At 39.6% G+C, this 13,335-nt stretch overlaps 1 protein-coding gene across 1 annotated transcript in view; it reads left to right on the top strand.

Annotated features, from left to right (window-relative positions):
* dlgap2a (discs, large (Drosophila) homolog-associated protein 2a) overlaps positions 1-13,335 on the top strand; it is a 176,538-nt gene that overhangs the window by 155,456 nt on the left and 7,747 nt on the right. The window contains exons 10-14 of the mRNA XM_086049072.1: positions 5,586-5,971; positions 10,227-10,315; positions 10,434-10,873; positions 10,956-11,047; positions 13,163-13,315. Coding sequence (XP_085905198.1) covers positions 5,586-5,971; positions 10,227-10,315; positions 10,434-10,873; positions 10,956-11,047; positions 13,163-13,315 — 1,160 coding nt within the window. The remainder of the gene's footprint in view (positions 1-5,585; positions 5,972-10,226; positions 10,316-10,433; positions 10,874-10,955; positions 11,048-13,162; positions 13,316-13,335) is intronic.

The following is a 13,335-nucleotide window of genomic DNA, read 5'->3' as shown; positions in this document are numbered from 1 at the left end:
ACCTGGCCAGTCACAGAAATGCTTACCACAGTTATGCAAGTATCAGATTCTTCTTCTCTTATTTGTTTCAAGGCACATGGGATTTGGGTTACAAATAAAATAATTGGGGGGGTCAGCGGTAGCTCAATCTGTAAGGATTTGTCTTGAGGACTTGAAGGCACGTGTTTCGTAGTTCATATTATTGACATTTGACTGGTTTCTGGAGTTTTGTTTCTGGCCTTGAGCATAAAGAATAACGATAACAGCTCCATTCACTCTGACATTTCTTCCTTTGAGATCCCTTTACTAACATTTATCATGGTTGTAATTTAGATATGAGAGAATCTCTCTGAATGTTCTGTACTTCTGCTTCCATGTTCCAGTGTTGTCTTGAGCAGATGAAAACTTCTTTTCCTATTCTTTCCCACCAAACTCTGACCATATGTCTCTTGTTTGTTTGTTATTTTCCTTCAAAGGTCTAGTTCAATGTTTTAGCACCAGACTTTTACCCTAAAGCAGAGGTGTCAAACCCTGTCCTCGAGGGCTACTACCTTGCATGTTTTAGATGTTTCCCTCCTCCATCACACCCGGAGCCTGCTAATGATCCTGATCATTTGAGTCGAGTGTGTTGGAGGAGGGAAACATCAATAACCTGCAGTATTGTGGCCTAAGGTCATCTGCAAGGAGGGAGTAAACCAAGTCATAAAATGCTAACACTGGCCTTGTATTCTGATATAATCAAAGACTTTCTATAGAGCAGAATTGAAGGTATTAAATCACTACCAGGGGGAACATTCCGTGAAGTCTTGCCTATTCAGGTTCTGGTGCCTTGATGCAGTTGCTTGTTGTCCTGTTGGTTAAGTCAGCCTTTGACCATTACACTGACTTTCAGGTTGTCCAGATTTATGAATCCATGATGTTTTATGGGGTGCAAATCTGCACAAATCTTCTGCACTGCCATGGATTTTTTTATATTTCAACATTAGTATGATAAATTGTTTTTTGGTCATTGTGGTGCATAAGAACTATTGTAGTGTGTGGATGCCTTTACATGACAATGACCTAAAATGGTGGTGTTTTTTTGTCTTTTTTTTTTTTGTTTTCTTCAAGAGACCACATTGTCAAAATGTTTCCCGTTCATATGGACCTGTCAAAGCAACGGATAAGACTGCGATATGCATTCCAAGCCACGTCACTTTTTCCGGAAACACTATGCACATGTGAACCAATTGCTTGTCCTCCCAGTTCATATCCAAAAGCATACCGCTGGCATCAGGCCAAAACCTTGTCCCTCCTAAGTAGTCACTTTCCAGGAAACCCCAAAAACGGCAAGTATGTTCAACCATTAGCATTGCATCATGAAAGAGAGCAAACCATTCAACACTTTAGATTGGTCAATAATGTGTAAAAATAACACCCATGCATGTGGACTAACCAGTATAGATTTTTGAAAAAATGTTCAATTCACCAAAACTTGACTTTTGACGTTTTGGCCCGACGCCAGCGATATACAGTATATTTCAGATACATGCAATAATCAGAATACTGTGTTTGGACTTACACATCCATCTATCCATCTGACTTCCATTTAATTTAGGGCAAAGGCAGAATACACTTTAGACTGGTCGCCAGTCAATCACAGGAAACACATAGAGACAGACAACCATTCATTCTCACATTCACACACCCACTGAGTGGGAACTGAAGAAATGCGGCCTGCAAGCCACCACACCATCAGTGACTCTGGCAACACACACACACACACACACACACACATACATTGGACAAAAAAAAATCTACTGTACGGATACTAAATGAAGTGCAGCCAACAGGGATGCTACGAAATGAAGTGAGCATACTTTTGATGTTAAATTTATGCAGTTTCATGAAACAAATATTGGAATTTACAGTATGTTTTAAGGAATGTAGGTCAGCGCCTCTGATAGTGTTTAGGTCAGCAGATAAAGGCTTGCCGGCGTTCATGGGCCGCCACTTAAAGAATGTTGTTGAAAAAAGGACTACAGTAGCTAAATAAGAGTGTTTTTATGTTGTTGTTATTTTTTGTAACTATGTCATGTAAACAATCCATGAGTGAGTCTGGCTGACTTCACGTCGGATTAAATAACTGATGAGTAATGCTGCCCGTGTCGAGATAGGAGCAGGAATTATGAACGTAGGTTCTAAATATCACCACCACCCCATAGCATCCTCTCTGCACAACTTACTGAGTCTATTTTGGTCTTCCTGCTGAGTCATTCCCCCTAAATAGGCTTTTCTTTTTTTTTTTTTTTTTTACACACAAGGATGCACCTCTACTCACTCACACACACATAAGCATGCACACACTTTTTTTCCCCGTACCTGTACACATGCACTTTCCCTGCTTCTTGTCACTAATGCATCTCTTCATCATTGGGGAGTTCATTTTGTGAATGGACAGCTGCATGAATCATCAATTCCCTGAAGCAGAGCAATCTTCACAGATGCGACTTTCCTGCCTATTAATAAATACAACCAAATTAAGGGTTAGAAGGATGTCAGAATATATTGAGAGCTTTGAGGACCTTGCTTTTTTTGCAAACTTCTCTCTCTTTTCATTTTTGATAGCAGTGTCTCCAGTAATTGTGTTGCTCAGGCTACAATTTAATTAGACAAAATGCTGTTAATTCGGCGTGCTTCTCATTAGAACCCAAAAGGGATCCCACGAGGCATTAATTAATTGCCCTTGTGTGATGTAAGCATGTGTTAAACAAAAAACAGTCCCACAGACCTCTTTGCAGTTTTTCAGAAGGTAACCCATAGCATCGCCTATTGTGTGGCCAGGGGCTCTTCCTCCTGTGTTCCTCACAAATCACCATCCAAGGGAAAACGTACTTAAAGAGAAAAACCAAAACATATTTTTTTCAAGAATATGTTCCCAGCAGGCCTACTAGTTGAAACACGACATTCTGATTAATATTGCATTTGTGGAATATGAAAAATCCAGCGTTAAGCAGCAAAATCCACCCCTTTTTAGCCATCTCAGGGGGTGTCCATTTTGTCATTTCTGTCGATTGAAAATGACATCACAGCTACTCAGGGCTCAGGTAACGACCAATCACAGCTTCAGAAAACAGGTGAGCCATGATTGGTTGTTACCTAAGCCCTGAGTAGTTGTGATGTCATTTTCAGTCAACAGAATGGGTTTATACATAGGATATCAACGAATTTAGTCAATTTTTTTATTCAATTCTTTTGCGGTAAAATGTTACATTTTTGTCTCTTTGTCTCAGCATATTGTGTTATCTATCATTTTTTTTGCTGTCTACAATTGTTTATTTTGCACAATTAAGTGAAAACATTCTGAAATATTGTAAGACAATAAGTATAAATGTGATTATGAAATCAAATGAACAACCATTTTACTGCAGTGTGTTACACCTCCAACACATCTCTTTCCAGAATTTAACTAAAGCCCTCGGTAAACACAGGTGTTGCTGATTATATAACTGAAATTTCCACAGCGAGCTAGTGCAGAGCCTAATTAATGACCTCAGTAACAGCTGTGTTTACGCAGACTTGTGTCAACATGGCTGCAGTGAAAAGGTCAGTCTGCTGCATCGGCGACAACTGCTAGGATAATAATACTGTACCTTAAAACAAACAACAACAACAGTGAAATGCAAACATTTTGATATCTGAAAAAGGACCACGAATTGTTGAAATTCTAAAAAGGGCCCAATCCTTTGGAGTTCTGTCACAAATATTGCCGTGTTAGAAATCATTCCCATCCGCTGTTTAGTGTACTATATGGTAAGTTGGCCATTTTGCATTGCTGTCAGCTATATAGTGCCTCAATGTATCCCACAGTGCATCTTGAAAAGTATTGAGCAACAATGCTCACCAGGAGGTCAAGAACAGTATAACCCCTGATACATTGTGCCTATTCAGTTAAAGGATTTTCCGTGTTCATGTTGGTGGGTGTTGTTTGTTTGACTTTAAAGTGAAAACTCTGACTTTATTCTCAGAATTCCGACTTTAAAGTGAGAATTATTCTGACTTTATTCACAGAATTCTGACTTTAAAGTGGGAATTCTGAAACGTGAGAATTCTGACTTTAAAGTGAGGATTCTCACTTTAAAGTGGGAATTCTCACTAAAGTGAGAAGTCAACTCAAACATTTTTTCAAGAATATGTTCTATGCAAGCCCACTAGTTGAAACAGGGCATACTGATAAATATTGCATTTGTGAAATAAGTGTTAATCCACTCATTTTTAGCCATCTCCTCGGGCGGCCATTTTGTCTTCTGTTGACTGAAAATGACAGCACAACTGCTCACAACGACCAATCACGGCTCAGATTCAGATAACAGGTGAGCCGCGATTGGTCGTTGTGAGCCGTTGTGATGTAATTTTCAGTCGACAGAGGACAAAATGGCCGCCCCCAGAGATAGCTAAAAATGAGTGCATTTTGCTGCTTAACTTATATTTCACAAACGCAAAATTAATCAGAATGCCCTGTTTCAACTAGTGGGCCTGCTGGGAACATATTCTTGAAAAAACTCTGTTTGGTTTGACTTCCACTTTAAAGTCAGAATTCTGACTTCTGAAAAGTGAGAATCTTGCCAACCTATTTTTTTCCCCTCACTGGCCCTAATTCTCTTCTGTAGATTTTAGACTCGAGACAAAGTCATGAATTGTCGAGCGAAAATATCTTCAATGTAAAAGAGCAACACATCACAATATATAGTGTTTGGTTTGTATAAAATTTGAAAAATACACTCAGCTTCAAATAATTTCATTTTATAATATTTTTGTTTTTAATATTTCTAACAGAAATTCCACAAGCTGACCTTGGTCCGGTACATTATAACTATGTGACAGCAATGACGTAATACATTTAAAAGCGTGTCCAAGGAGTGTTAGAAAACTACTTTTCAGTAGACTTATGAATGCACTATATGAGTGGTTCTCAAATGTTTTTCACCATGTGCTACCCCAAAAAAGGTTTTTCACTCCAAGTACCACAATGATGACTAATATCAAAAACAAACAATAATATCAAACAACTGTACTTTATGATTATGAATAAGGTTTTATAGTCATAATGTTTTTTAACATTTAAACATGCTCTAGTTACAAGTAAAAATCCACACTCCATCCAAAACTTCAATGCCTGCTTTCTAGAAAACAAACACACAGTGTAGAGATTTTCTCACACAGATACACTGAAAACAAGTCTTTCGAATTAACTTCATTTGAACATGTGCAGTGGTTTCACATGATTAAAATGTGGTCAACTTACATGTTATATGATTATTTTCAAAAAGAGGGGAAAATTATGTGCGTTTACCACATTTTAATCATGTGTATTTTTTTTTACAGTGTAGGTGTAGGACTGATTGTTTCAATTTTTTTTTAGTTTTCCTAAAAGAAAATCGGCAAGATGAACAGAGATTATTTTTAGGAAATAAATCATTTTCAGTCCAGTTTAAGGATTTGAATAATAACCCATGGCGCACTTTATGATGGCTTACAGCACAGTGGTTGGGAATCACTGTCCTACACTAGGTTTAACGGTATTTTTCCAATCCCGTGCACTATTATTTTGTGTGTTTCTTTTGCAGCCATCACCTACACACCAAGCTACAAGAAGCCCCCTCCACCCGTCCCGCCGCGCACCACCTCCAAACCGCTCATCTCCATCACAGCCCAAAGCAGCACAGAGTCCACCCAGGATGCCTACCACGAGGGAAGGCACCTCCACGGTGGTATGTGGGGACCCGATGGCCTGACCATGGGCCTCAGCCCCGGCAGGGCCCTCTATAACTCAGTTGACAGCCTGGATAGCGCCAAGGCCGTAACTATAGCCATGGAGGCAGCTGGGGTCATGGCTGGGAAGAGGCACCCGTCCACAGACAGCCACAGCTCGGTACTCACCTGTGACAAAGCTATCCTGGTGTCTAAAGCTGAGGAGTACCTGAAGACGCCTCGATCTTCTATAGGAATACAGGTCAGTCTTGATTGTCTGTGATGGCCATGCCTCACACGGGGTTCAAAGAATGCCACTACTCTTGCCGAATGATACAGACGCAAGAGAGAAATATAGTTTTCAATTCAGGTGCTAAAAATAGCCTCAGTGAGTCATCATCCCACAATCCATCAATTAGGATTCAACTCATGCAAAAGCTTGTTCTAGTGGTTCCCTCCAGGCGACATTCACTCCATCTCCATTTGTTTGCATTTGAGCAGTTAATTTGGAAAGACATGCCAACGCCCACCTTGCAATTAATGAACACTGACTAAAAATGCACTTTCTTTAATGATTGCCCTTCTGTCTCTTTTTTTTTTTTGTGGTATACATTGGGAGATTTTTTTTTTAGCCCTCATTAGCCCTCATTAGCCCTTGAGTTAAAGTGATTGAAAATGCCTTTGTCATCTTTATTCACATCCAGAATGACTTTCTACTTAGTATTTCCCTTAGTTAAGCACTTATATTCTCCTTCCTTGACATAAACACACGCCTGCTTCTCAGCTGACTTTCCAAACCAGTAAGGTCAACAATGAATATTTCATGCGTCTTAATAAAACATCACAAATGTATTAATTGTAAGGTATTTGAGTGATCGCTTAAAGCATACATTCAAAATTCAGATCTGGCCCGCCATATCATTTTATGTGGCCCTCAAAGCAAAAGCAAATCATGTGTCAACTTCCATGACACTTGCTAAAATCTAGACCAAAATGTAAAATTGTCACATGTAATAAATAATAATGTTGAGATGTTTTGTTACTCTTTTTACAGTAACTTCAATAATAATTCATAAACAGACTGTTATCCTTGACTTATGAATTCAAACTAGTAAGCCATCGATTTGTTGTTTATATGTAATAATACGATCAGATGACAGACTGAGGGGGAAGCTGTAACTACAAAGTGGCATTCTACAAAATTGAGTTTGACACACCTGGCTTAAAGGGTCAGTCAGCTATTTGCCAATTTCTGATCATATATGAGACATTTTATATTTCTTTTTACAACTTCCAACATTTAACATATGTCTTAATGACATGTCTGTGTTATGTGAAGAATTTTATCACACTCTAAACATTTTATAAATGTTTTTACATCTTAAATCAGTTACCAGATGTCTTAATAACACGTTTGTGATGCATCGAGAATTACAGTATATCACCATTGTTCTTGTTTTTTTTTTGTCTTGCTAAAATAAGCCCATTTGCGAGGGTGGCCCCACCTCATATAAGTGAGCCAGCCCTCCTCTCATCTGACATACTGCTCGGCCTTATTTACTATAAGTTTTTACATTACATGCCATATGCTGGACCTATTTGACTGCATTTCATGTCATCCATTGTTGGTATTGACAATACATTTATACAATGCAATACAATACAATTTTATTTATATAGCGCATTTCACAACAGCGACAGCTGTAACAAAGCACTTTACATACAACAACAAAATAGCCATAATACAACAAGTGAAATGAATAAATTAACACAAAACCCTATGTACAATAGACACCAGAAAAGAGCCGAAAATTTCAAGTCTGATCAAAAGCCAGAGAATAGAAATGTGTCTTCAACCGGGTTTTAAAAATGAACAGAGAGGGGGCTTGCCTAACATCCAATGGAAGGTCATTCCAAAGGGAAGGACCAGCGACAGAGAAGGCTCGATCCCCTCTGAGACTCCGCTACATCCTCGGCACCTTGCGCAGCGCCTGGTATCCAAAAGTCACCAAGTGTGGACGGATAATGTGACCGTAGAAGAATATGTTGTACCTATAGCTTCAGTATTTGCAGTATATCTCCACACATTTTCTTTCCCTACTCGAAATACGAACAACATCCCAATATATATCGAGTATCTTAACTGTCTTGCTCACATGATCCACCCAACTTTTGATCTTTGCCCTACAAATCAGCCAGCTGAGCATGATTGAGAGTGAGTATGAGCTGCTGCCTACAAAGCTTGACAAGGAGTAACATGCAATCAGGGTACCATCCTCCCACGCCACCCCACAGATGTGTTCTGAATGACTTCATTTTATACTAACAGAGTACAAGTAGACCCCCCGGGAAATAAGGAGGCGAGTTGTGATGTCATTTCTTAGTCGACAGAAGACAAAATGGCTGTCCCCAGAGCTGTCTTAAAACGAGTGCATTTTGCTGCTTAATTTATATTCCACAAATGCAAAATTAATCAGAATGTCATAATTCAACTAGTGGGCCTGCTGGGAACATATTCTTGAAAAAAATATGTTTGGGTTGACTTCCGCTTTAAAAATTGTCAGAGCTGTTAAGATCCACAACCATTCCTGGAAAGTGCCGTAAACCTTTCATTGAAATAAACACATAGGATATACAATAAATGTGAGAGTGAGAAATCTTGTTTACTCAACACTCAGTTTACATATCTCCATTATTTATCACCCTTTGAGGCAGTTGATAAAAACATACCAGTCATACCGCAATGTTTTTTTATTACCTTGTTTTAACTGAGCCATCCATCCAACACAATCTGTTCCGAATGGAAAATCAGAAAAATGACTGGATTTATTCAACAAGATTTTTGTCAATTCACTTTTATACAGGGAATGTAGATATCCAGCATTCTCTGTTTTGCTTTTATTTTGTTTCAACGCCACTAAGACATTCAAGCAAAAACAATGAAGATAAAGAATACAACCCTAATATGTGCACCCCAAAACTAGTAAAACTTGTCCTAAATGAAGCATAATTTCTTTGATTGTGCAAAAGGGATTCCTGCAGGTAAATGCATATGAATGAATCTGTCATTAGGATGATTTTAGGGTTAGGATTAACCTTCGTTTTTTATTGATTTTTCGATATCACTTGTTAAACCACATTTCTGTAAAAGCAACACTTGTCATCTTTAATCTTTCACCTTGTCCGTATGATCTCAGCAACTCGTAACCCAGAAGGCCACTTTAAGCATGAGTTGCACGTCTGTGTTTTGTAAGGCACTGACTGGGTCTTTACAGAATTACATTTCATTGGCAAAACATCGAGGTTGAGTAGATAGATGGTCAAAGCTTTTAACCTTTCACAGTTATTGTCTGGGAAGTGTCACCATTGATGTTTATGTGCTCTGAAAACATAGTGTAGGTGACATAATGACAGAAAATATTCAATGTTTATCCTTTTGTTTTGCTTCCTACAAGTTAGTCTACTCCCATTTCATACCACTATTTTTTTTTTTATCCATTTCATGGTATAGACTTGATATATTTCCTTGCATTTTAATCATGCCATGTTCCAAACGAGCAATTTACCCTCATCGTGTTAAAAGTGAACCGAGCCGAAGATTTATGAATTTCTTCCACAGGTCTTGTATGCACTGCCCTGTTATTGCTCTGTGTAAGGGACAGAGGAATCACACAGAAAAGTGAATTCAAGTGAGCAAAGGGACGAAATGGTGCATTGCCTTCAAGCAGTGACCGTATGTCTCAATATCCACATACTGTGTGCCACCAAACCTTTCATTTATGAGGTCTTTCTTCTACAGACACAGGCACAAAATGTTCAGTGGGCACTCGGGAGTGCAGACAGCCCGACTTATTGTGACATCGAGCCAACAGGAAATTATGATCACTCGACAAAGAAAACAAAGAAATTAGATAAGAAGGAAATGAGTAAACACAGAAGAGGAACGGACTGGAAGGAGATGGAAACATCGTCAATCATGGCACTCCAGAAAACGCTACAGACAGGAATATCTATTCCTATGTATCTATCTATTTAACTTTCTATTGTAGCTGTCAATCATTGACTGACTGACAGTTGTTGCTTCACTCATTCTGCAATATTAGCCTTACTGAGGAAGCGTTTCTGTCCCTCTACTGAACGTAAATACAATATTGACTTTAATTTGAGCTGATTGATTGGGGATTGATCTGAACAGACCGTTTGTCTTGTTTCATTTATTTGAATTAACACATGCTTGAGATTCTCTTTGTCATATTGCGCTACCCGCCTTATGACTATTTTAAGTTTTGATGTTGCTTTCATTTTTTCTATGAACTCAAGCTCTACAGAAATCATGAGCAATAACAAAACATTTTAGCAAGAAAACAGGACCCAAAGACAGAAAGCTTGTTGTCTTTGAAACCTCCATAAATCATAACAATTTTACTGACAAGCTTTGGCCCAGTCCCAGTTTAATAAAGACACAAGCAATGGGTGGTAGCTCACATAATGACAAGAATATTGGCTCTGTGCATTAGGTGGAGGCTGCAACAGACTCAGAATCTGAAAGCAAAGGCTCCAGGGAATACCATTCGGTTGGGATCCAGGTGGAGGATGACAAGAAAGGGTAAGGTGATGGTTTTGAGTCTTTGCTATCACTGCCGACAACTGTCACTTTCATTCTTTGTCTTGTTGATGTGAAATGTTCACGTTTCTCAATGCAATTTTGCCCCCTTGGCCTTCAGACAGGGCCGTTTCAAGCGCTCCAACAGCGTGACTACAGCAGTGCAGGCTGACATGGAGTTGGAGGGCTTCCCCACCATGGAGGACAAAGGCCTGCAGTTCGGCGGCGGCTTCCAGCGTCACTCAGAGCCCAGCACACCCACCCAGTATGGAGCCGTGCGAACCGTACGTACCCAGGGGCTCTTCAGCTACCGCGAGGACTACCGGACCCCAGCCGAGCCCCCCAGTCCCAGAGAGACCACAAATGAGCCCACGTGGCAGCTGGAACCGCCCTCCCCACAAGAGAATGCACTCACATCTGGTGAGTCGGGACGTAGCTCCCCTTCTCTGAGGAGAGACGGGAGTTGGTTCATGCAGCTGCTCCACACCGAGACCAAGAGGATAGAGGGGTGGTGTAAAGAGATGGAGGCAGAAGCTGAAGAAAATGACTTGTCCGAGGAGAGTGAGTGACACAAACGTCATTGTACATAGTCAAATACGCCAACTTGAATTACAATCTCAAGTATGTACACGTTGTGTTACAGTCTTGGGGAAAATCCGAAGTGCTGTGGGGAGTGCCCAGCTGCTAATGTCGCAGAAATTCCAGCAGTTCTATTGGCTCTGTCAGCAAAATCTTGTAAGTGTGCGTACTTTATGGTGAGATGTTTTGTCACAACTCCATAAATTGTCATAGCAACTGCTTTGTTTTGTTCATCTGACACAAGATGGCTGAGGTAGTCAATGTCCTCCTTCCTTGTCAGTGCGCCGATAGTCCCAAATTTCAACCAATTGAAACATTTTGATTTATTGTCCTTACTAATAGAGACTGAGCTTTAAAATGAATAGCAAGAAAACACAACTGACACCACCCCTTAAATTCTTTAAGTTTAAACCGTAAACAAAACACAATCTTACTCGTACCCTTAAAATGAATGGCTTTCAGAGGATTTGATTTCAAAAGAAATGCACCAGGCAAAGATTCTCCTCAAGATATATGACTTCAACATACTTCCTTTAGACCAATTGCTATTTGGACAGGGTGCTGGGTCATCTTGTGGCATTTAAAGCGACAGAAATGAGCAAGAAAAAATTGGAGTCGGTGAGTTTTTCAGCGAATAACAGAGGATAACTTACCAAAAAAAAGGTGAATAGCTGAAATCACAAATAGGCGCGGGACTACTGTAATTGGATTTGGCATGCTATCAGACGGAATATGTTCATCTTGACTCGCTGAAGTCAACGCTTTATAGTATTGTGCCATCTGGCTGCCTGGCAGCGTTTTCAACCAATTTTCAGGTTTTCGAGGTTCACTCTTCTGTAATAGAAGAGCCTTACTGCTTTTGAATAATATCTGATGCATGAAGCAATAACAATCACTGAGTATTAAAATTGAAATCTGTTTTAAAACATAATAGAGACAGGTTTAAGACGAGTCTTGCTCATCATGGTAACACCTGCCAAAATTATTCAATAACTTTAGCCCTTTTAATTTGTTACATGCACATTTTCTTTGCAACCTTTAGTTACAAAACTGCAATGCACATTGACACGCTAATAGACTCAATCAGACTCAGCGAGAGCCATTGATTCTGGAAAGCAACAAAAATGAGAATCAATACTGTATCTATCTGGGACATCTAAACGCTTTTGGGGAAACTACATAAGAGAGGATGGATGTACAGTAGTTTAGATGATGGTGCTGTGTACTGAAAGAAAAAGAAGCTTGTACAAAGCCTTGGGTCAATACGCCCAAATAACTCTTCCATTCAGTGTCAGTTGCACACGAACAAGTTGGGCAATAGTTGTGAGACATATTGATGCTAATTATGTGGGCAGCTGAAACTAACCATTCAGTGGGAATTAGAGAACACATTAAGAACTTTTGAAAAATAATAATGAAAGAAATGAATAAAGAATGAAAGGATAATAATAATAATTATTATTATATTAATAATAAACACATTAAAAACATTTAATGAAATTTACAAATGAAAATCAAAAATTGCTTTTGAATTATGGTCCAACAGAATTGTTTGAAAAAAATACTCACGAAACAGGCCTGGACAAAAGTGATGATAATGATAAATGCAGCTGAAACAATCAGAGGACAGATTGGCCGCCCCAGAGATAGCTAAAAACTAGTGGATTAACACTTATTCCACAAACGCAACATTTATCAGAATGCCCTGTTTCAACTAGTGGGCTTGCATAGAACATATTCTAGAAAAAAAATGTTTGCGTTGACTTCCGCTTTAAAAGAAAAAATGATTTTCATTTAAATTTGTTTACGTGTGACAGAATTGGGCTCCACAGTGAGTAGTGGTTAGCACATAACAGTTCTGAGGCTGCGGGTTTTAATCTGAGCTCCGGCCTTCCTTGTGTGGAGTTTGCTTGTTCTACTTGCGTTTGCATGTTCTCTGCAGGTACTCCAACTTCCTCCCACGTTGCAAAAACATGAACATTTGGTTCAAACATTTGGTTCATTTAAGACTAAATTGTCCTTAGGCATGAATGTGAGTGCAAAGTTATTTGTCTATATTTGCCTTGCTATTGGCTGGTAACCATTCCAGGGTGTACCTCACCTCGAGCCCAAAGTCATCTGGGATAGGCTGCAGCACACATGCAACACGAGAGTGGATAAGGACATCTAGTGTCACTTGAAATTGACAGTGACTAGTGAGATGAATTTTGCATTCTCCGCACCAACTTAAAGCCGCAAACTAATTTGTCTTGTCCTCGCTACCTTCTGTAGGACCCCAGCGCCATGCCACGGCCTACCTCACAGGACCTGGCTGGCTTCTGGGACCTACTGCAGCTCTCTGTTGATGACGTCACCTCAAAGTTTGACCAGCTGCAGCAGGTCAAGAGCAACAACTGGAGGCCAATAGATAGTCCAGACAAGAAGGTAAATGGGTCATGATTACT

This window comes from Filicampus tigris, chromosome 13 (genome assembly GCF_054856515.1).
Source record: "Filicampus tigris isolate MCC_2025a chromosome 13, RoL_Ftig_1.0, whole genome shotgun sequence".
NCBI lineage: Eukaryota > Metazoa > Chordata > Actinopteri > Syngnathiformes > Syngnathidae > Filicampus > Filicampus tigris.
The sequence above is the reverse complement of the archived record's forward strand: the minus strand, read 5'-3'. Positions and strand labels throughout refer to the sequence as shown.